We start from the raw sequence: 21145 nt of genomic DNA on the forward strand, positions 1-21145 counted from the left end.
CCAAGATGCTTGGCCGGGGGTGAGCGGGGGTGGGGCACCGCGCAGACAGTGGAAGGAGCACCTTTGGCCTCCGAAGACGTGGATGAGCCCTGGTCCTCCTTCCTCGTTAACCCCCTGTGGGCAGTCACCCAACCTGTCTGGGCTTTATGTGCCATAACCTAAAATGGGCTTGGAGAATTGGAAAACCTTCCACGGTTAGAAACAGTATTCTACCATCACTGTCAATGGGGGTAGAGCCACCTTCTTGGCTTGGGCTACAGGGGCTGTGAGAACCAAGCTTCGCCTCCTTCTGCTTTGGAAACGGGTCCTGGACTTGGGGCTGAGGCATGGGGCGCAAGTCTGCGGGGCTGTGTCCACCCGCTGGCCTGATGTGATGGACGGACCGCCTGGCGCGCTCCCTCCTCTGCACCTCTAGCCCCATATCGAACAAGCCACCCCTCTCCAGGCAGCTTGGGGCTTGGGCACGGAAGGTGCCGAGCAGCTTCAGCGGCTTCAGTTTTACGCAGGAGCGCAACCACAGACAGGAGTCCGGCTCGCAGGCGTGAGCTTCTGCCAAGCCCTAGGTCATCTTGCAACATTTTTGCAGGGAACCTTTAAAGCTCATGTTACTGTGCTCTTTACAGCAGATATTAGTATTTAATTGGGGCTTAATGGTCTCTGCAGTCAATATTAGCTTTTTGCTTATTATAAAGCACTCTTGTGTGTTCCAGAAATGTATGTGATCCAGGCAACCCTCACTTGAAGAAACTCCAGTCTGTAGGACCCTGTGTTCACTAAAGAGGTGTGGATCACGCACCTTCGTGTTACAAAAGGATATTTTTAAGGGAAGGATTTCATGCAAGGATTTAATTTGAGTGCCCCCACCCCGGGACTTTAATTTGGGGGTGTTTATCCCAAAGTGCATCTTTAATGTAAATAAGGCAGGTGTATTTGACTTGCAAAGGTCACATGGTACTGGCTCGTTGGTAAACGACACCAGGCTGGTGTTAGACGAGGCGTATTTTTGAGAACTTTGCAAATAAGAGAACCAGCTCCCCATCCTATTCTTTGGCTCTTCCGTTGACAGCCATGCTCCCTGTTCCATTCACCCTCATAGACTTAGCGAGTCTGAGAAATTAAATCCACCCCCATTGCCAGACAACTCTAGGCTTTAGGCGTTTTTTTTTTGAGCCACTGAAACAAGTGTGGCACATAGCGAGCTCATCCGGCATTCCATTGGTGGGGCTGCATCATGAGGAAGTAGGGATGCTGCTTCTCCCTCCCCCGCTCAGTGTCCTGGCTTCTGAGCCTCAGTGGTGTCATCTGTTCAATGCGAACGGTACAGCTGCTGCATCTTTTTCAGACCTGGGGAAAACCCGATGATTTCCCAAGTGCCCTCCCAGCTCTTGGATGTGAAATTCCATTCAGCACCCATTGTTAACAGCGCCCTGGTCCGGTGGCAGGGTGCCAGGTCTCAGGGGGAGGAGGGGCAGATATGAGTGACGCCTCATGCCAGGCCAGCCAGCTTGCAGGTGGGTGCGGTGGAGACACACGCCCTCCTGACGATGGCATCAAAGAGTGTCATGGAGGAGGGGCCGTGCAGTTCAGACGCAGGGACTGAGGAAGGCTTTTCAAAAGAGGTGACATCGGGGTCTTGACGGTTGAGTAAGAGTCTGACAAACTTTGGGGAAGGGAGGAGGAAACTCATGTTCATCAAGTGCTAGTTACCGTTGTTAGGCCCGTCATGAACCTGCCCCCTGCCCTTGACCCCTTTGAGTGAGTTATTATGCTGGCTTCATGGGTGTCCAGTGAGTGCCCCACTCAGGGCCCGTGCTCAGAAGGGGCCTCAGCTCAATTTAAGGCTATGCTTTCACCACTGAAATTCTGAATACTTTTTGAACAAGGAGCCCTGCATTTTCACGTTGCACTGGGCCCCCCAAATTCTGTAGCTGGTCCCGGCCCTCAGAGACGTAGTCGCCTGCCCACAGTAACCCAGCTGTTAAGATCTGCACTAGTTCACCTCTCTGCTGCCTGTGGTCTCAGGGAATCTTCCAGATCAAGAGAGAGTGGGATGGACAAAGTACACACAGAGTGGGGTGTTCAAAGCACAGGGAACTAAGGGATCCCAGTAGCAGGGGTGCCTCCCCTGGGATGTTTCTGCACCAGGGCAGGTTCCTGCCCCGCAGAGCTGCTGAGACAGGCTCATTGAGGGCAGTTTTAAGGTACTTTGCTTTTATGGCTTTACATTGGGTCCAAGTAGAAGTTTAAGGCAGGAGGTTTGCCAATAAAACTCAAATTGTATTTGGGAAATAAAAGAGAAACGGAGCTGTCCTGAATTCCCCCAGCTCTGGTAGGCTGCAGGGCAGGAAAGTACCCCCAGATGAGCTTCCTTGAAGCACACCGCCAACTGCCACAGATCGCGCCCCCCAACGCACCTCTGACACATGCCCAGGCTGTCCCCATCTGAACCCCCAAAGGGCCGATTTTCTTCAACAGGGAAGTCAAGGTTGGGCTGAGTCAGTGAACTTTGGCACTTGAAGCCTAAGGTGTGAAAACCCAAACTCCGCCAAGACAGGAACCCAGAGAGCAGCCAGGGGCCTGGTTCTTGTGTGAATTCAGGAGTTTGGCCATCGGCAAGGCAGACCCGCAGCCAGGGAGGACTGGGGGGCCCCTTCCCTTCTCACACCCGCCTTCTCTTTCCTGGGGACTGAGGTACCCAGCTTCACTATCGTGCACACTGTGTTTTTAGAATCTTTCCAGGGGCAATATGAAAAGCCAGGCTTTCCCATCCCAGGGGGTCTCTGGCTAAGAAAACAAACAAACACACTCAGAGTCTGACTCTGTGATAAAACAAAAGAAGACCTGGAATGGGAGCAAAGTTCAGAGCCTTTTGCTGCAGAAACTGGTTCCTTCTGGAAAACGTGGGGCTGATTTTATAAACCGCTTATCGCCGGCTCTCCCCTCCCCTCAAAGACAGATGCTTTTCACCATCCTTCCTTCCAGGGCACAGGGAACCAGAATTCTCCCACCTGGACCTGGTTCCCTGTTAGAAGTCTGAGTGGTTCCCCTGCCCTGCCTCCTTGGGTGGCTTAGGGTGTTGGGCTTTCCTTTAGGAGCATGGGGCCAGGCCAGGCCGGCACACCAGTGTTTCTGGGGTAGAGTTTCTCGTCAGTGTTTCTCACTCTGATGGAGAGTGATCTGATGGCTGCCTCAGTGGGGCTCTCAGAAGCTGGAGCTGTCTGCAGAGTGGTTTTAAGAAGGGCGCTTGGACCACAGAGCACCGAGGTCTGGGGAGAAAAGCCACTGCCCACTGGGCCCAGGGAACCTGGAACAATCTTGCCAGGGAGGCAGGGCGAGAAGGATGCTGATAGAAGTCTTAGGTCCTGGTAGGTGCCAGGGAAACTACCTGTGGAGGAGACTGAGCAGGCCTGTGTGTATTAGGGCCCAGGTGAAAGCTTGTTTTATGTCAGGGTTACAAGAGGAGTTCGTCTTTTCAGGATCTGTTTTGCCTACTGCACAAGATAGATGAATGGAAACCTTCCCCACCTCAGCCCAGACCGCCACTTTGTTCAACCAGAGACCTGGGGCCGAGGAGGCTGGGGTCAGGGCACCAAGGCCAGAAGAAAGGCCTTCCTGCCGGGCCCAGCAGGCCTCTCTCTAGAGAAGGCCAGTTACGACTCAGCTGGGCGGCCACTGACTATCCTCATACTCACATCCCTCTAAACCCCTCAGGGCAGGGGTTCCATGGACTCCCCAGAAGAGCAGAGGGAGCAGATGAGGCAGCAGCGAGGGCACAGCAGAGAGGAGCTGGGCTCAGAGGCCGTCGGTCAGGGTTCCCGTGCTGTGTTGCTGTGTGGCCTCTGTCCCTGGGGTCTGTCCTCTGAGAATGGAGGTGATTCTGCTTCCTGGACTTGGTGCCGAGCACAGAGCACCCGGCAGCTCCCACACTCCAGTTACTCAGCCAGGGTCAGCAGCCCTTTCCCAAGGTCACCCTTCCTAACTGCAGTGCATTTAGAAAATGCTCGTTGTGTTGAGGAGGGGTGGTGGGAGTGCATGGGAGAAACTGTACTTAAAACCAAAAAAGTGTATGTGTTTGCAGGGCTGCATAGGGGACCATAGATAGCTGTTATATGGCATGGTTTCTGAAAAACCCCAGTCTTCCTAGAAGGTGGGCAGCGTGTGGTGGGGTCCCCACATTGCCACATCCAAGGGCCACTTTTAACATCCAGTCTTTATAGAGTCTCCACGTGCCAGCTTGGAGTGGACACGGGTGGGTTATTACAGCACAGTCCCTGTGCCATTACTCGGCAGGCCTCTGGAGGTTTGCAGCCCATAGGTTGCAACCGTGAGAGAGTAATGCAAAGCCCCCTGTCTCTAGATAGATGTGAGCTTGAATCCCAGCTTTGCAACTTCCTAGCTGAGGGCTGTGGACACACTACCTGACATTCAGGCCTCAGCTGCCTCTTAAAATGGGAATTACTGAGAGGATTGACAGTATGTTGAGATACTGCATTTAAAGTGCTTCATACTCTGCTTGGCACTTGGTAAAGGTTCATTAAATGTTGGCTGGTAAATCATCATCATTACTATTATTACTACTACTACTACTGGCTGCCTTATTTTATTGTTATTATTACTACTACTACTAGTACTCCTCTTATTTCCCCTTGGTTCTCAATTCCATTGGCACATTGCAGGTATTATTATTACCTAATATGAATACCCTTATGAACTATACAGGCTGAGTCAATCTATTAAATAATGTATGCAAGTAACATATAGAGATAAGATGGTGGTAATAATACTAGTAAAAAATAATAGCTGTTACTTATGGAGTGCTTATTTTGAACCAGGGATTATTCAATGCACTTGAAATTAATCCCAGCAGCCCGAGGCAGTAAACTCTGATTGCATCCCCATTTTACAGATTAGGAAACGGAGGCCCAGGGGGTGAAGTCACTTACCCAAGATTTCACCACTAGTGAGTGGCAGAGCTGAGATTCACATGCAGGCAGCTTTACTTCTGGGCCCTGTGCAGGAGACACCCAACTGGTCCTAGCCACTGTATTGCGAATTTTCTTTCCTTTTTAAAATTAAGGGTACTTTAATTAATTAATTAATTTTTGGCTGTGTTGGGTCTTCGTTTCTGTGCGAGGGCTTTCTCTAGTTGTGGCAAGCGGGGGCCACTCTTCATCGCGGTGCGCGGGCCTCTCACTGTCGTGGCCTCTCGTTGCGGAGCACAGGCTCCAGATGCGCAGGCTCAGTAGTTGTGGCTCACGGGCCTAGTTGCTCCGCGGCATGTGGGATCTTCCCAGACCAGGGCTCAAACCCGTGTCCCCTGCATTGGCAGGCAGATTCTCAACCACTGCGCCACCAGGGAAGCCCCTGTATTGCAAATTTTCCCTGTAACCTTGGCAAGTTCCCTTCCCTCTTTGGGCCTCAGTTTTTGCATCTGCAGAATCATGAATTTTGGCCACATGGATCACGCATTTCCTGGCCTCCCTCCTCCCCTTGCTGTCATTCTCCTTTTGCACCACACACAACACGCGCGCGCGCACACACACACAGAGCAGAGAGGCTGGTCGACTGTCTGCAAAGTGGTGGCAAAGCACAGTCCTTGGCCCCAGAGACCAGCGGCTGAAAGAGCCCCCAAGGTGGACCCCGTGCAGGCAGTGGCGGTGGCTAGACCGCCCGTGATGTAATGACCGATTAGGAACTTCCTCTTGGAAGCCTGGCTTCCTCCGGGGGCCAAAGGTGCTGGAGCTGAGGTGGGGGTGGGGAGGGGCGGGTGGGAGCGAATAAGAGGAAACTCCTGTCAGCTGGGCCCTGCTTTTGGAAAGCGTTCAGCGGAGAGGCTTGTTCTAAGCTGTTGACCATTAACATGGCCCTGTGCACATTCCTTCTCTGCTTTTACTGCCGGATCCCAGTGGATAAAGGACTGGTCTCCCCCTCCCTTAACAAAGAAAAAAAAAAAAAGAGCTTCTAATTAATGCTGTATCTCTGGACTTGTTTCAAAACCTGAAGCCATTTCTGTAGCTTAAAATGACAAAGGAAGGTTAAGTGGAAACTTCTTTTTCCCTCTTTAGTTTGATAACAAAAACTACTTATCTAATGGGCAAACAAGGCTTTTAAAGGGGTGTTAGGTTAACCAGATGCAGGGCCACATAATTACTCCCAGGCCTGGGAGCCTCAGATGAAAAAGCTGCTGGTTGGATGGGAACTTAAAGCCACAGGCATGACATGGGACAGAAGAAAGGAGTTTTCCAGGAGGGTAGGAGGCCCCAGTGGGGCCCTGTGCAAAGGGGATTGGAAAAGCCAGCCCTAGGCTCCTCTCTGGCTCTGCCACCAACTTGCTGGGTGACCCTGGGCAAGTCACTTAACTTCTCTGAGTCTCTGAGTCTCCCTTCCCAGCTCTCGATGGGATCTGCCCATGTTTCATCGCTCATTGAGGTGCGGCTGGGCCAGCCCCAGGAGAGGCAGGGAGGCTGCTAAGGCCCAAGGGGGTGTGAAGCAGCAGCGAAAGCTTTGAACATGGAGGAGCATGAGCGGCCCAGCCAGGCCCTGGAGACCTGGGGACTCAGGGTCCAGCTTCCTGCGAATGCTCTGAGCCTCCACATCCAGCTTCCTTAGAGTCTAAGGGATTGGAGACTTTAATCTGGGCATGTCTCTGGTTTGCCTCCCAGGATGGGTGAGTCCAAGGCGGTCTGGCCCAATGGAAAGGGGGGAATCACAAGGAAAACAAGCTGCATTGCGTATGCTCAGGCTTTTGGAGCGTGCGGCCCACGGGGGAGCACACAGGAACGTTCCTGCCCTTTGTTTTGACAGAAAACTGCTGATTCGAAGAAGCTAAAGGCTTGCTTGGGATTTCAGCTCTCCCCGCCTCCCCCAGACGCAGTTGGCCCCCTTGGTGCCCCGGCACCCCAACAGAACTACACGTTGGGCTCGAAGCACCCTTGCTGGGCAGAGAGGCCAAGAGGAAGGAACGCCAGCCGTCGGAGGGGCCGGCTTCAGTGCAGGGGACCTACTGTCAGGCCAGTCTCCTGCCCGCCGCAGGCATCACCACCCTCTGGTGGCAGGAATGTGGGTGCCACCGGGCGGCCAGGCCGCCCCTCTCTGGCCGGGAAACACAGGGCTTGTCCCTTGGACCACCTGGGAGCCCTGCTGGGACCACTCCAGGATGGCCACAGAGGGCTGGCCTAGCAGCACGTTTCCACGATCTTCGTTGTAATTCCTTCAAGGCACCATATGTACAATGAAATGCACTGCTCTGCAGTGCATAGGTCATGATTTTTGACAATGTCTCTACCTGAGTTCCCACTGTACCAATCAAGATATCAAACATTTCCAGCACCCAAGAAAGTTCCCTCGTCCCCTCTCCCCAGAAGTAATCCCTGTTCTGATTTCTGTCGTTGTAGGTTAGTTTTATCTACTCAAGAATTTCGTATCAGTGGAAACACACAGCACATCTTCTGTGTCTGGCTCCTTTCACTCAGCCGGGTGCATCTGAGATTCACCCACATTGTGGTGTGTTTCAGTAGTTGGTTCGTTTTTATTGGTGAGTCGTATTCCACTGTGTGGATGAGCCTTACTTTCGTCTATCCGTTATCACAGTCTGTTTGGGCTGCTATAATAACGATACCATAAATTGGTGGCTTAAATAATGCATATTTATTTCTCACAGTTTTGGAGTCTGGGAAGTCCAAGATCAAGGGGCCGGTAGATCTGGTGTCTAGTGAGAACCATTTCCTGGTTCATAAATGGCTGTATTCTTGCTATGTCCTCACACGGTGGAACGAGGGAGCTCTCTGGGGTCTCTTTTTTTTTTTTGCGGTACACGGGCCTCTTACTGTTGTGGCCTCTCCCGTTGCGGAGCACAGTCTCCGGACGTGCAGGCTCAGTGGCCATGGCTCACGGGCCCAGCTGCTCCACGGCATGTGGGATCTTCCCGGACCGGGGCACGAACCCGTGTTCCCTGCATCGGCAGGCGGACTCTCAACCACTGCGCCACCAGGGAAGCCCTGGGGTCTCTTTTAAAGAGCACTAATCCCGTTCATGACCTAATCACTTCCCAAAGACCCTACCTTCTAATGCTGTCACATTGGGGTTTAAGATTTCCAACATGAATTTGGGGCGGGGGGGGGCACACGCAAACATTTAGTCCATAACGTCCATCCTCCTGTTGATGGACATCTGAGCTGCTTTCCAAGTTTGGGTGATTACGAGTAGAGCTGCTGTGAACATGCGTGAAATCACAGAAATGTAGAGCTCATTGTTCAGAAAGGAAGACTGAGGCCAGGAGAAGGGAGATGGCCTGCCTGATCAGGGCCAGGAGGCTGGACACCGGGCTGCAGGCCTCCTGACCCCGGCCTGGTGCCGCTCCACCAGATCTGCCCCAGACATCGCGCCAGACTGCGCCTCTCCTCTCCCCCTTCCCCTGGAACCCTTCCAGCTGGGACCCAGAGTCTGGCTGGGAACTAGGCCAGGCCTTGAGCAGGGGGTAGCGAGCAGGAGTTTCGGTCAGAGCGCGGTCATCTTTGATGTTGTTCACTCGGGTCTGACTCCGCGGTATTTATTTGCAATTAAGGAGCTGGTTCCTAATTAGGCTGATGGCGGGACCACAGCCCTGGAGCCACGAAAAGCAAAAGATCTTCTGCAAGAGACTGTCCCCTCGCGGCCTGAGTGGCAGCCCAGGCCACAGACGAGGTGTGGTGGGTCGGGTGGGGCTCTGCGTCTGTGAGGAGTGGAGAGGTGACCCTGGGTTTGGGGTGCCTGCCTTCTCAAAGAGGGCGGGTCGGCCTGCTCTGAACACACGGCATGAGATCTGAATACGTGTGTGTGTGCGCGCGCATGCACGCGCACGTGCGCATGTGCGCATGTGCGTGTGTGTGTAAATAGAACCCCAGGAGCACTCATCTGTGTCTCCCACATTCAGGTATTCATTGCTTCACCCTTCATTCCTTCGCTTACTGAGCATCTCTTTGCATCTCAGGTACCGGGCTGGGAGCTAAACCTTAACATTTGTAAAGTACCTTACCGTTTGCAAAGGGCATTGCCGTCCATTGTCCTATTGTAACTTCCCGTGCTGGGGAATGACCCTGGGTCGTGACCCGTGACACCCCTAAGGAGCCCTAGCCTTGGAAGGGTTAGGCCAGCACTGGGACGGATAAACAGACAGCTGCTTCTTTCTGCTCCCGATTGGTCTGCTGCCAGAGTTGCCAGAAAATCCAAAGATGGACTGTGCAGATGAGGCGCTCAGTTATGAGTAAGTCCGTTTTACAAATGGGGAGACTGAGGCTTGGGGACATTCAGTGGCTTGTTCATGGCCACCTATCCAGTCAGTGGTGAGAGCTTAGGTCTGTCTCACTAGGAAACCTTTTGGATCATGTGAAAAGCATTAGTTTAGAATCTGAGGTCTCTAGTTCTGGTCCCACTTCTGCCACCCACTGCTGTGTGTCCTTGGGCAAGTCACCCGGTACCCCCGGAGGTGCCATCTTGGAGGCACAAGGACATTGGACTCAATTGATAGTTCCCACAGGCCAGCCTCCGGACTAAGTTCTCATTGGCCCATGGTGCAAGAAATAAGAAAGCTTCTTATAATCTAAATGTATTAATTTAAAATTTTCTGATTTACGTCCTACCTATTTTGTGAGTATCAAATTACTTTCTTTTGTGCTAGTGATAGTAGATGGTCTTGGGGTTTTTAATAAGTCTGTATGTGACAAAATAAAACCGTGGTAACCTTATGACATTCCCAACCCCTCCATTAAACAGTGTATTGGTTTGTGAAAGCCCAAAGCATCGGTGCTCCCTGGATGAGATGATGCGGGGGGAACCCTCCAGCTCTGGAGCTCAGAGACCCTCAGAGCTAGGTGGGGACGGGGATGCCCCAAGCATGGTGATGGGCTCACCTGCCGGCCTGCTCTCTCAGGATCAGACCTGAGACCCTAGTCCTTGCCCAGCACCCCCTTGGGCCTGAGGGCATCGGTCCCACCTGCTGAGCAGGATTCCTGTGGGGGGTAGGGGTGAGGGCAGTGTGCCAACACTTGGGATCTATTTTATTTCCTTCCTTCTTCCCTTGTAGGTGTTCCAAGAGCACCCTGGGGATACATGCAGACTTGGGACAGATGCAGAAAGGACTAAGACCCACCCCTTCCTCCTTGAGAGTTGAGGCCAGCCAGGGGCACAGACACCTGCTCAGGCCAAGGGAGGGACTGCATTTAAGGCTCTAGGCGCACAGGAGGGAGAGGTCAGAGAGGGCTTCTCAGAGGTGACAGTCCATCCCCTGGAATTTGGAAGACATGGCCTGGAGCCCAGGCCTGATGAGTTGTTACCCAGTCTGTTCAACCAAAGAGGCCGTGGAAAGTGAGGCCTGGCCCGGGGAGTGTCCCTGAGCGCCACGGATGGGGCAGGCTGGGCCCTAGGGCAGCTCCAGGGTGGCGGGGGGGTGGGTGAGGGGCTGGGGTTCATCCCCACTCACAGGGTCCCATTCCCCTGCGAAGAGCGCTGACTGGGGCAAGGCCGGGGACACAGGTGTCGATGAGATGGGGGTAGAGGGCGAGGGCGCATTTGACTCGGCTGGGGTGGGAGGTACTGAGAGGAGGGGGACAGGAAGGCCCACTTGGCCTTGAATTGAAAGCCTTTTAGGAGCTGGGAGGGAGGAATTACCCCACCCCCTCAATCCCATTACCCCCACCCCCTGACTGTTAAACGGCTTCTCTGCCTTTTACGACAGCGTGGCTCCCTCCGGGGGCAGAGCTGCCACTTGATGACTCGGGTGGCCTCTCTGAGCTTACCGGTGGAGGGGATGGCAGCACTCCCTCACTCAGGGGGACTGGCTGAGTCTTCAGGGAATGAAGACCTTTCGTTTCTGGGGCGGACAGTGCCTCACCGGCTTGTGGGCGAGCACCTCTAGGACTCACAGACCACGAGAGCAGTCGTGGTTACAAACGGGGTGAGGTTTCGAGAAGGGGGGCATTTGCTTGGTGCCTGGGTTTTGGGGGGTGTCTGCCCGGAGTACGGAGAAGAGCTGCCCTCGGGAGTGTGGCCTGGCACTGATGCTGGCTCACTAGCGTGTGCCCTTGTCCGGTTCTGGCACCTCCCTGGGCCTCAGTTACCACACCTGTGAACTGGGGTGATAACAGGTGCGACCAAGGCCGTTGTGAAGAAGGCGCCTGGCTCGTGCAAGGCACTCAGGGATGCCTGTTGTCTGTCTTGTCACCCGACATTCTCCAGGCGTAGCTTCTTTGCTTCCCCGCCTCTCTGTGCCTAGTGCACTAACGGAGTTCTTGTCGCTCGGTGAGAAGGTTGGCGTTGCAGTTTCACGGCCAGGCTGGGATGGTGCTGCTCTCCTGGCTCTTGGAAACTCTCAGACCAGTGCTGGATGGGTGGATGGAAAAAGGGGCAATGGCTTGGGGTGTTCCTAGCTGTTCACCTGCTGGGGCTGGCCTAGTGCCTGCAGCTGTGTTACCTACCACGGGCTAGAGCTGTCTCTCTGCACACTGGCTAAGGGGCAAGTCAGCTGAGGGCAGGGAGCAGGGCCTCTTTCCCCCATCCCGACCATCAGCTAGAACCACGAGGGGCCTGGATGGGGACTGTGAGACAGAATGATATGTCCTCAGGGGCTGGCCTGGGGACCTGCGGCTGGGATCTTAATGCCAGGCAGAAGGCAAGGGGCAGGCCCTTTGGGACTGTGCCCAGCCCCAGGCCACAGCAGAGCAGGCAGCCCACAGGAGGCCCCTCAGGTGGACATTTTCCTGCTAGGTGGGCCTCCCAGCACATAAGAGAATGTCAGGAGCCCTGTCACCGGCTGCTCTGGGGCCTCTAGGCGGGGCTGGGCTGAAGGCAGACAGAGCTGACCTCACCCAGGCTCCTGACGGAAGTTGCTGACAGTGCTTTCTCCCTCAGGTTTGATTGGACTTTTTTTTTTTTTTTTTGCGGTACGCAGGCCTCTCACTGTTGTGGCCTCTCCCGTTGCGGAGCACAGGCTCCGGATGCGCAGGCTCAGCGGCCATGGCTCACGGGCCCAGCCGCTCCGCGGCATGTGGGATCTTCCCGGACCGGGGCACGAACCCGTGTCCCCTGCATCGGCAGGCGGACTCTCAACCACTGCGCCACCAGGGAAGCCCCTGATTGGACTTTAATCTGTTTCTTTTGGAGAAGCCGAGCCATAAAGGGCCTCAGTGCGTCCTCATCAGGCCTCCAGCAGACCTTCGCCCTCTGCAAAAGCCCCAGCCAGGGGCCTGTGTGGGAACACATAACCCCACCGGGCAGTCATGGGTGCCCACCTGCTTGTCAGAGCCCTGAGCTCAAAGGAGAGACCAGATGTCAAAACGCTTCAGAATCTGAGAAGCCGGCCACACCCGAGAGCAGTGAGGAGGGGGCTGCCCTTCAAGATGGGCCCCTTGCCTATACCTGGTATTACGCCTGGTCTCAGAAAATTGTTAAATTCATGCAGACATGTAGAGATGCCCCAAGCTGGAGTGCGGAGGGATCCCAGTCATCATGCAGGCCACCCCTTTGCCGTCTATGGGGAAACTGAGGCCCGGAGAGGAGCCGCTGGCAAACTGGAGCCCTCGAGGAGCGATTTCCTTTTGCACTTAGAGACCCTCTGCTTCTCTGTCTCACAGAGGCGGCTACAGTTCTGGTGAAAAGCTGCACTTCCTGCCCAGAGAGCCAACTTGAGGGGCCGGGGGTGGGGGTTACTGGGAGACCCTGCGTAACGCTCCAGGCTGAGGCTGGGCGCCGTCGGGCAGCCGCGATTCCCATTCTGGGCCGGAAGAGGTCCTGGGGGCCACATTCCCCACCGCACCGTGCCTTCCTATGCCTGAGTCCCCTCTGAGGGGCGGTTTACGCCCTCTGATAGCTTCACCCCGCTCTGTTCAGGTTGAGGCCTGGACTGACCGGGTTCAAATCCCGGTGGTGCCACTCGCCGGCTGAGTGGCCTTGGGCAGGCTGCTTGGTGGCTGCCAAGTCCCGGAAGCTCGTCTGTAAAGTGAGAAGGTGGCCTCCGCACAGTTATGGGAGGACCCAGTGAGTCACGTGCGGAGTGAGGAGTGCAGAGCACAGCACCCGGAACAATGTAGGTGCTCGCCAGTCAGTCCCTCCCTTGGGTGTGTGGGTGTGTGTCCCTCTCCTGCTGGCTTGTAAAATTCTACAGGCAGGAGCCGGGTGTGGTTCGTGTTTGGGTACCCACAGGCACCTGGCACGGTAGGTGCCTTGCCTTCGTGTGTGTCTGGGGGTGGGGTGGGCGGTGGGGTCCTGCTGTGGGTTAAATCTGAGGACGGCCTGGCCCACAGTAGTGCTCCCCATGTCTGTTGGGCGCCAGAGACCCCCCTCAAAGCCCACCGGCCAGGCGGCAGTGCCGCTTCCGCTGCCCTGGAATAACACCCGCGTGCCCTGTGCTTGCCCTGCAGACGCCAGCATGTCTCCGGATGCCACCAAGCCGAGCCACTGGTGCAGCGTGGCCTACTGGGAGCACCGGACACGGGTGGGCCGCCTCTACGCGGTGTATGACCAGGCCGTCAGCATCTTCTACGACCTACCTCAGGGCAGCGGCTTCTGCCTGGGCCAGCTCAACCTGGAGCAGCGCAGTGAGTCGGTGCGGCGCACGCGCAGCAAGATCGGCTTCGGCATCCTGCTCAGCAAGGAGCCGGACGGCGTGTGGGCCTACAACCGCGGCGAGCACCCCATCTTCGTCAACTCCCCCACGCTGGACGCGCCCGGCGGCCGCGCCCTGGTGGTCCGCAAGGTGCCCCCCGGCTACTCCATCAAGGTGTTTGACTTCGAGCGCTCCGGCCTGCTCCAGCACGGGCCCGAGCCCGACGCCGCCGACGGCCCCTACGACCCCAACAGCGTCCGCATCAGCTTCGCCAAGGGCTGGGGTCCCTGCTACTCCCGGCAGTTCATCACCTCCTGCCCCTGCTGGCTTGAGATCCTCCTCAACAACCACAGATAGCGGCCCGCCACCCGCTCCGCCAACGGGGGCCCCGTGCCCAGAGACACAGCCCCCACGGACGACCCCCCCCAGATATCATCTACCTAGATTTAATATAAAGTTTTATATATTATATGGAAATATATATTATACTTGTAATTATGGAGTCATTTTTACAATGTAATTATTTATGTATGGTGCAATGTGTGTATATGGACAAAACAAGAAAGACGCACTTTGGCTTATAATACAGATATATTTTCTTTCTTCTCCTCCTTCCTCTTCTTTATGGTTTTTTTTGTTGTTGTTGTTTGTTTTTTTTTTTTAAAGAAAATGATACAGCAGAGCTAGGTGGAAGAGCCTGGGTTTGGTGTATGGTTTTTGAAATATTAATGCCCAGACAAAAAGCTAATACCAGTCACTCGTTGATAATAAAGTATTCGCATTATAGTTTTTTTTTTTTTTTTAAACTGTCTTCTTTTTAACAAAGAGGAACATGCAGGGCTTCTGTGGGTTTCTGACCCATCTGGCATCCCGAAACTTGATTTCAATCTTTTACCAGTTAAAGAGTAGAGGGAATTACATTGAAAAGGGAGGAAGGGGGCTTCCCTGGTGGCGCAGTGGTTGAGAGTTTGCCTGCCAATGCAGGGGATACGGGTTCGAGCCCTGGTCTGGGAAGATCCCACATGCCGCGGAGCAACTGGGCCCGTCAGCCACAACTACTGAGCCTGCGCATCTGGAGCCTGTGCTCTGCAACGAGAGACCGCAACAGTGAGAGGCCCGCTCACCGCGATGAAGAGTGGCCCCCGCTTGCCACAACTAGAGAAAGCCCTCGCACAGAAACGAAGACCCAACACAGCCATAAATAAATAAATAAATTTATTTTAAAAAAAAAAAAGGGAGGAAGGTCGTATGTTTGCTCTTAAGGCCAGAGAAGGTTCTGTTGTTCCTTCCCACCCATGGCTGTAGTGTGTCCACAGGATTCAGGGGGAAGAGGGAGAGTACATGGGCCATCCATCCTAGGTAAACTCTTCCAGTCTGATGGGGGAGGCTCATGCTCTGGCCTAGAGGAACTCTCAGCCTGATGGGGAAGACTTGGGTCCATGCCTCTCATCTCTGAGCTGTCTGCAAGCTAGAAAACATTAATTCTCACCACTTTGGGGAAATGGCCTGTGGAAGAAAGACTGAGATGGTGGGTCTTGAACCCACCTACCACCTCACAGAAGCCACCTGAGCCCCAGGGTGAAACTCCTTTTAGGACCTAGATAAGCTACCCTCCCATCCCCCCACCAAGTAGCTCAGAACCTGCCCATCTGGAACTGTAGTCATGATTGATGCAAAGGCAGGTGGTTTCTTTCTACTCTATAAAAGGGAAAAGTTAAGGTTCTGGAAGGGTAGATGACAAGCTCATGAGACAGATCAAGGTTAGAAGTTAACCAGAGCCATATCAATTAAATCAGTTTCCTCTCGAGAAAACTCAAAAAAGAAGGCCTTCTTGGCCAGATAACTAAGGGGAATGTTACATTGTATATCTTCTTTCTTGGAGATTTACATTAGCCTATTAAATGCTCTGAGAAGTCCTGTGTGTTATCTATTGCTGCGTAATAAATGATCCGAAAACTTGGCAGCTTGAAACAACTCACATTTATTATCACAGTTTCCGTGTTCAGGAATGCAGGAGCAGCTTAGCTGGGTGGATCTGGTTCAGGGTCTCGTGAGGCTGCAGTCAAGCTGTCTGCCAGGGCTGTAGTCATCTGAGGCTTAACTGGGGCTGGAGGACCCACTTCCAAGCTCGCTCACGTGGCTGTTGGCTGGAGGCCTCAGCTCCTTGCCACGTAGGCCTCTCCATTGGACGACTCATGACGTGGCAACTGATCCAAAAGAGAGAGACCAAGTGTGAAGCTGCTGTCTTTCCTAACCTTATCTCAAAAGCGTCCTGCCATCACTTCTGCCATATTCTGTTGATCACACAAACCATTCTTGCTGCAGTGTGTGTGGGGGGGGGTAGGGGTGGGGTGACCACACAAGAGTGTGACTGCCAGGAGGTGGGAATCACGGCCGCCACCTTCTCCAAGAACTACACTCTTTCACTTGGTTTCCCAAAGTTATATGCCAGTGGACTCCTTCCCCACCCCTGCTAATTCTGTCCCCATACCCAGGCCGGCCAGCCCAGACCCTTTCACTCTACTCTGCCACCCTCAGACCCGAGCTTCCCGGGAGGCCCTCCTCCTTCTGCTGTCCCCGCTATCCAGGCCTTGGTCCTCCTGGGGCGCAGTGAGCAGAGCTGGTCTGTGCTGTGTGAGGATGGGCAAGGAGTCACTGTATCTGTCTTCTTTTCAAGTCAGTGACAACTGACACTAACTCACTGTTTGTGGGTCCTTCCTACTCGTGAAGTGATTCTGATGCACCCTGTCTTCGCAGAAATCTCTGCGGGGGTGTTCTCTGCCATTCTCCTCCTCCAGATGGAGGAATGGATGCTTACACAAATGCTGTCATTTGCCCAAGCTCCCTGGGGGGGAAAGGAGCAAACCTCTGTCTCAGATGTTGGCTGGGTGTCCTCTTATGTGCTGGTTGTGATCGGCTTTGCTGGAGTGGGCCTGCCCCTTGGGGACGGTCCGTGAGCGTGAAGGGCTGAACTCTGGGGGCCCAGGGGCCTCAACCTTGCAGCAATCTTGGTCCGAGGGCTGCTCCGTCCTGAGTCTGAGGCCCTCCCTAAGGTGCTTGGGTGGCCTCGAGTGTTAAGAAAGAAGGCCCGGTGGCTGCCTTTCTTTGTGGGGGTCTGAGACTCCAGTTCTAGCCCCTCAGTTCACACAGGGAAACCAAGTCCCAGACAGAACAGGCTGAGTTGCTGAGGGCACAAGTGGCGCTGGGACCTGCTGTCCTCCCCCTTTCCCGGTTGTGGTGCTGGCAGAAACTCTGTGGTTTCCCCCAGACCACCCAGGGATCCAGTGACTCAGGCTCCAAAGAAGACACTTTCTAAACAAGGCCCCGTCTCTGGAGAGCGTCGTGGGAGCCTGGTCCCTGCAGGCCCTGGGAAGCGAGGTGGGTGGGGCTTACTGCCCCCAAACCCAAGCCCAGGCCTGGGGTGAGGGCGGAGAGGGAATGGATTTCCTTCTGTTGACTAGGTTCTTTGAGAGGCCTTAGTCCCTCCATTGCTCCTTCCTCTCAGCTTCACAGCCCACCCCCATGTCCAGTCCCTTCCCTGCTTAGTCTCTGGGAATGTCTGTGGGTAGGGGCTGTGGACGGATGGATCTACGAGTGAGGGAAGCACAGCTGGGAGAGGGGGTGCCTGGAGATCTTGTGTTCATGCTTCAGGTGAGAAAACCCAAGGCTCAGAGAGGACCATGAGGAGCCCGAGGTCACACAGCAAGTACAGGGCAGCGCTGAGCCTAACACCCATGTCTTGAGACTCCTGGTCTGGCTGTTTCCTCTGTGTCTGGGCATGGATTCCCCCAGTGCTCTGGAGGGCATGCACACACCTCTGTTCACCTCTGTGAACTCCCCCCATCCCCCCGCCACCTGTCCTGGGAGCTCCCGTCCCACACACACATTTCAGGGGACTTTGTTGTTCCGGCTGCCTCTGGCTGCAGCTGCCTGTTCTAATCTAGACTCTGCTACTTACCAGATAGGTGATCTGAGGCAAGTTATATACTTAACCTCTCTGGGCCTGAGTTGCCTCATTGGAATAACAGGAAGAGTATTTGGGACTTCCCTGGTGGTCCAGTGGTTAAGACTTTGCCTTGCAAAGGCAGGGAGTGCAGTTTGATCCCTGGTCAGGGAGCTAAGATCCCACATGCCTTGCGGCCAAAAAAACAAAACATAAAAAACAGAAGCAATATTGTAACGAGGTCGATAAAGACTTTTAAATGGTCCACATCAAAAAAAAAAAAAAATCTTAAAAAAAACCAAAACACAATAAGAGTGTTTACATCCTAGGGTTGTCAGGAGGATTAACTGAATTAATGCCTGTTAAGATGTCAGCAAGTACCCCCTGGTATTACCTTGGGGCCTGGAAGGTAGCCCAGGTTGGTGAAGAAAACCTGGGTTAGGGGCTCAGTGTATGAGGACTCAAATCCAGATCTCCTAAGTCGCTGTTGCCTTGGGCCATCAGCTGACCTGTGTGAACCTCAGTTTCCCCAGCAGGCATAGTCGGTGACCCACTGGGACATCCCTTGTTGGGGATGCCAGGGCCTCCCCCTGACAGCTGCTGTGGCCTCTTACTGGGCTTCCATCCCTCTCCCACCCCCTCCAATCCACTGTTCACCCAGAGTCATGGTCTGCACCCACATCTGACAGTGTGGGTGTCACTGTCAAATCTGTCAGTCCTCCGAGTGACAGTGACCTCTCTGGTGACTGCCTGTGCTCTCAGGATACAGAGAGCCTGCCCACGCTCCCTCCTGCCCAATCCAAGATCTGCCCACGCCGCTGTCCCCTCTCTCCTCCCTGGGAGTCTCCTAGAAGCCAGGGATGTCTTATGTCCCTTTGGCCCCCCTGGCCCTGGTCCAGCCCAGTGCCGGGCACAGAGGATAGGCTCCCTGGATGTTTGTGGAATGAAAGGGTCATGGAGGTAATAGATGTGGGTGTGTTTTATAAACTCTAAAGGAACGAGCGGTCATCCAGAGGGGGGTGTGTTTATTAGGATCCTGTGTCTCCATGACAACCCCATCTGGCTTCTCCTTACAGGCCCCTAAGAACCCTCATCTCCTCCCCTAGCCTCAGGCCCCAGGTCCTATCGTCTTATTCTACCCTCCTGGGGATGTGGTAGCAAGAATTCCTGATGGCGTGTTCCTTTGATGATTTAGAACACAGACTCAGAGAATGGCTAAGCTGCGAGGGCCCTTAGAGGACATCTAGTTCCATCCCTGTCATAGAACTGAGGCTCAGAGAGGTCAGGGTGGTGACCAGGGTCACACACCAAGGCAGTGGCCAATGGGGGCCAAACCCTTGACTTGGGGCTCCTTCCAGAGCTGATTTCTCAGAGATGCTGCAAAGGCTTCTGTGAAGACAGGATCAGCCTAAGCAAAGCAGTCAAGAGGCAAGGGTAGGGGCACAGATCATTTTTCGGTTTTGTTTGTTTTTAATTGTGGTTAAAAATATATATATATATATATATTTATATATATATATATATATAAATAAATATATATATATATAGCATAAAATTGACCAGTTTAATCATTTTTAAGGGTGGCATTAAGTGGCATTAAGTACATTTGCATTGTTGTACACCTGTCACCACCATCCATCCCTAGAACTTTTTCATCTTCCCTATGCTTTTGTTGGTGGTGGTGTTATTGTGGTAAAATACACGTAACATAAAATTTGTCATTTTAACCATCTTTCAGTGTGCAGATCTGTGGCATTAAGTGCATTCTCATTGTTGTGTTCCCTATGCTTTTTTTTTTTTTTTTTTTTTTGCGGTACACAGGCCTCTCACTGTTGTGGCCTCTCCCGCTGCGGAGCACAGGCTCCGGATGCGCAGGCTCAGTGGCCATGGCTCACGGGCCCAGCCGCTCCGCGGCATGTGGGATCTTCCCGGACCAGGGCACAAACCTGTGTCCCCTGCATCGGCAGGCGGACTCTCAACCACTGCGCCACCAGGGAAGCCCTTCCCTATGCTTTTTAATAAAAGGCATATGGAGGCAAAGTTTTACAATTCTTCACCCCGGGATCGTGAGGCCTTTGCTGACTTCAGGCAACCTGGATAACCCAGGGCAAGTTGTGTGTCACCTTGGCCTGGTCGGGGGTTTGGTGGAGAATGCTGGGGAAGGGGGTGTCCAGTCTAGGCTGACTGTCACCCGGAATAAAGGCTAGAACAGCCTCTCAGCCTTGCTGTTTTCAACGCAGGTCACAGCGAGGCTAGTGGAGTATAGATGAAATGCCTAGAATTTCTGAGGGTGAGACTGGGAGCTTATGTGATGAGTAGAGGACACGGATGGTTTTTAATGTGACCTCCTTGGACTTCCTAGGGGCACCGTGGGAGACCTGGCTGAGTGATGCTGGGAGAGACCCCTCTTACTGGGCTTTAACTTCCCTTCAAAACTGAAAGGTCTAAACCAGATGGCTTGATGGTGCCTTTTGGGGGAGCCCAGGGGCTCTAGAGAGCCCCTGATGCTCACTCCAGAATCTAGGGTGGGCTTTCCTATTAGATCTGCTGAGAGGAGCTGAGACAATTGCTAGTAACGGAACCCTTACTTTGTTTAGCAATAATTATAACAGTTATCATTTACTGAGGGACTTGTTATGTAGTAGGCACTTTGTATCATCTCATTTAATCCTTATTTCTGTTTTATAGATGAGGCTCAGTGGAGTTAAGTAAGTTGCCCAAGGTCACACAGCGAGGAAGTATCAGATGGAGGATTCCCACTCAGATCTCTCTGGTTCCAGAGCTGGTGTTCCTACCCACCCTCACCCCCAATCCCCCAATGAATGGCAGCAGTTCTGACCTTGACTTTCCATGGCTGCTGAGCACACAAGCTTTGGAGGCAACTCCCAGGGCTCCAGGCCCAGCTCTGCCTCCAGCTAAGTGACCTTGGGTAAGTTACCTAAGGTCTCTGAGCCTCAGTTTCCTTATTTGTTAGAACGGACACCTCCTAGGATAGTTAGGAAGATGAAATTAAATGGGTTTATATTTGTAAAGCAGTTAGAATAGGGCCTGCTTGTAGTCACATTTAGCATTTGTTGAATTTTTAAAATACTGTGTTTATTGCCAGCTTTCTGAGGTCAGTTTTGTTTGAACCAGCAAATTAATTGGAAATGTTTATTTGTAATAGTTTCACTTTCTATTTCTCATCTTTGAGCAGTGAACAAAATGGAGCTTTAGGAATGCCTAGAAAAACACACACATAAACAACACTGTGTCCACGCACGCAGTCTAAGATGTCCTTTCCTTAACATTCCAACAGAAACACATCTATTCATAAGTTTTTGTAGAGAAGGGGAAAAAAATCTTCTCCATAGGCCATAGAATGTTGGCCAAGTTCCTTAAATTGTCTAAAATGGGCAGCATATCGGTGCTTTCTAAGTGTGTGTATTGGAAGCAGACCCTTTGGCAATGGTGACCCCACTCCCACCCCTGCTCCCTCTTCCCTTTCCTCGTCCACCCATGGAGGGAGGATGGTTGCTGTTCCTGGACCTGACGACAACTATTTTGACTCTTTAAGAATCCCCTGCTTTGTGTTGCCCAACATATAATGTCAATACATGTCAAAAACCACATCAGATCCCCAGAAA

The 21145-nt window shown here is 53.3% G+C and overlaps 1 protein-coding gene across 2 annotated transcripts in view; it reads left to right on the forward strand.

The window, feature by feature from the left end:
* Positions 1–14519, forward strand: part of SMAD6 (SMAD family member 6) — a 75314-nt gene extending 60795 nt beyond the window's left edge. For both annotated transcript variants that reach the window (XM_082649152.1, XM_082649153.1), the window contains one exon: positions 13392–14519. In XM_082649152.1, coding sequence (XP_082505278.1) covers positions 13392–13933 — 542 coding nt within the window. In that variant the 3' untranslated portion in view covers positions 13934–14519. The remainder of the gene's footprint in view (positions 1–13391) is intronic.
* Positions 14520–21145: the final 6626 nt, after the last annotated feature.

This window comes from Grampus griseus (assembly GCF_964374135.1).
Source record: "Grampus griseus genome assembly, chromosome: 2".
Classification (NCBI taxonomy): domain Eukaryota; kingdom Metazoa; phylum Chordata; class Mammalia; order Artiodactyla; family Delphinidae; genus Grampus; species Grampus griseus.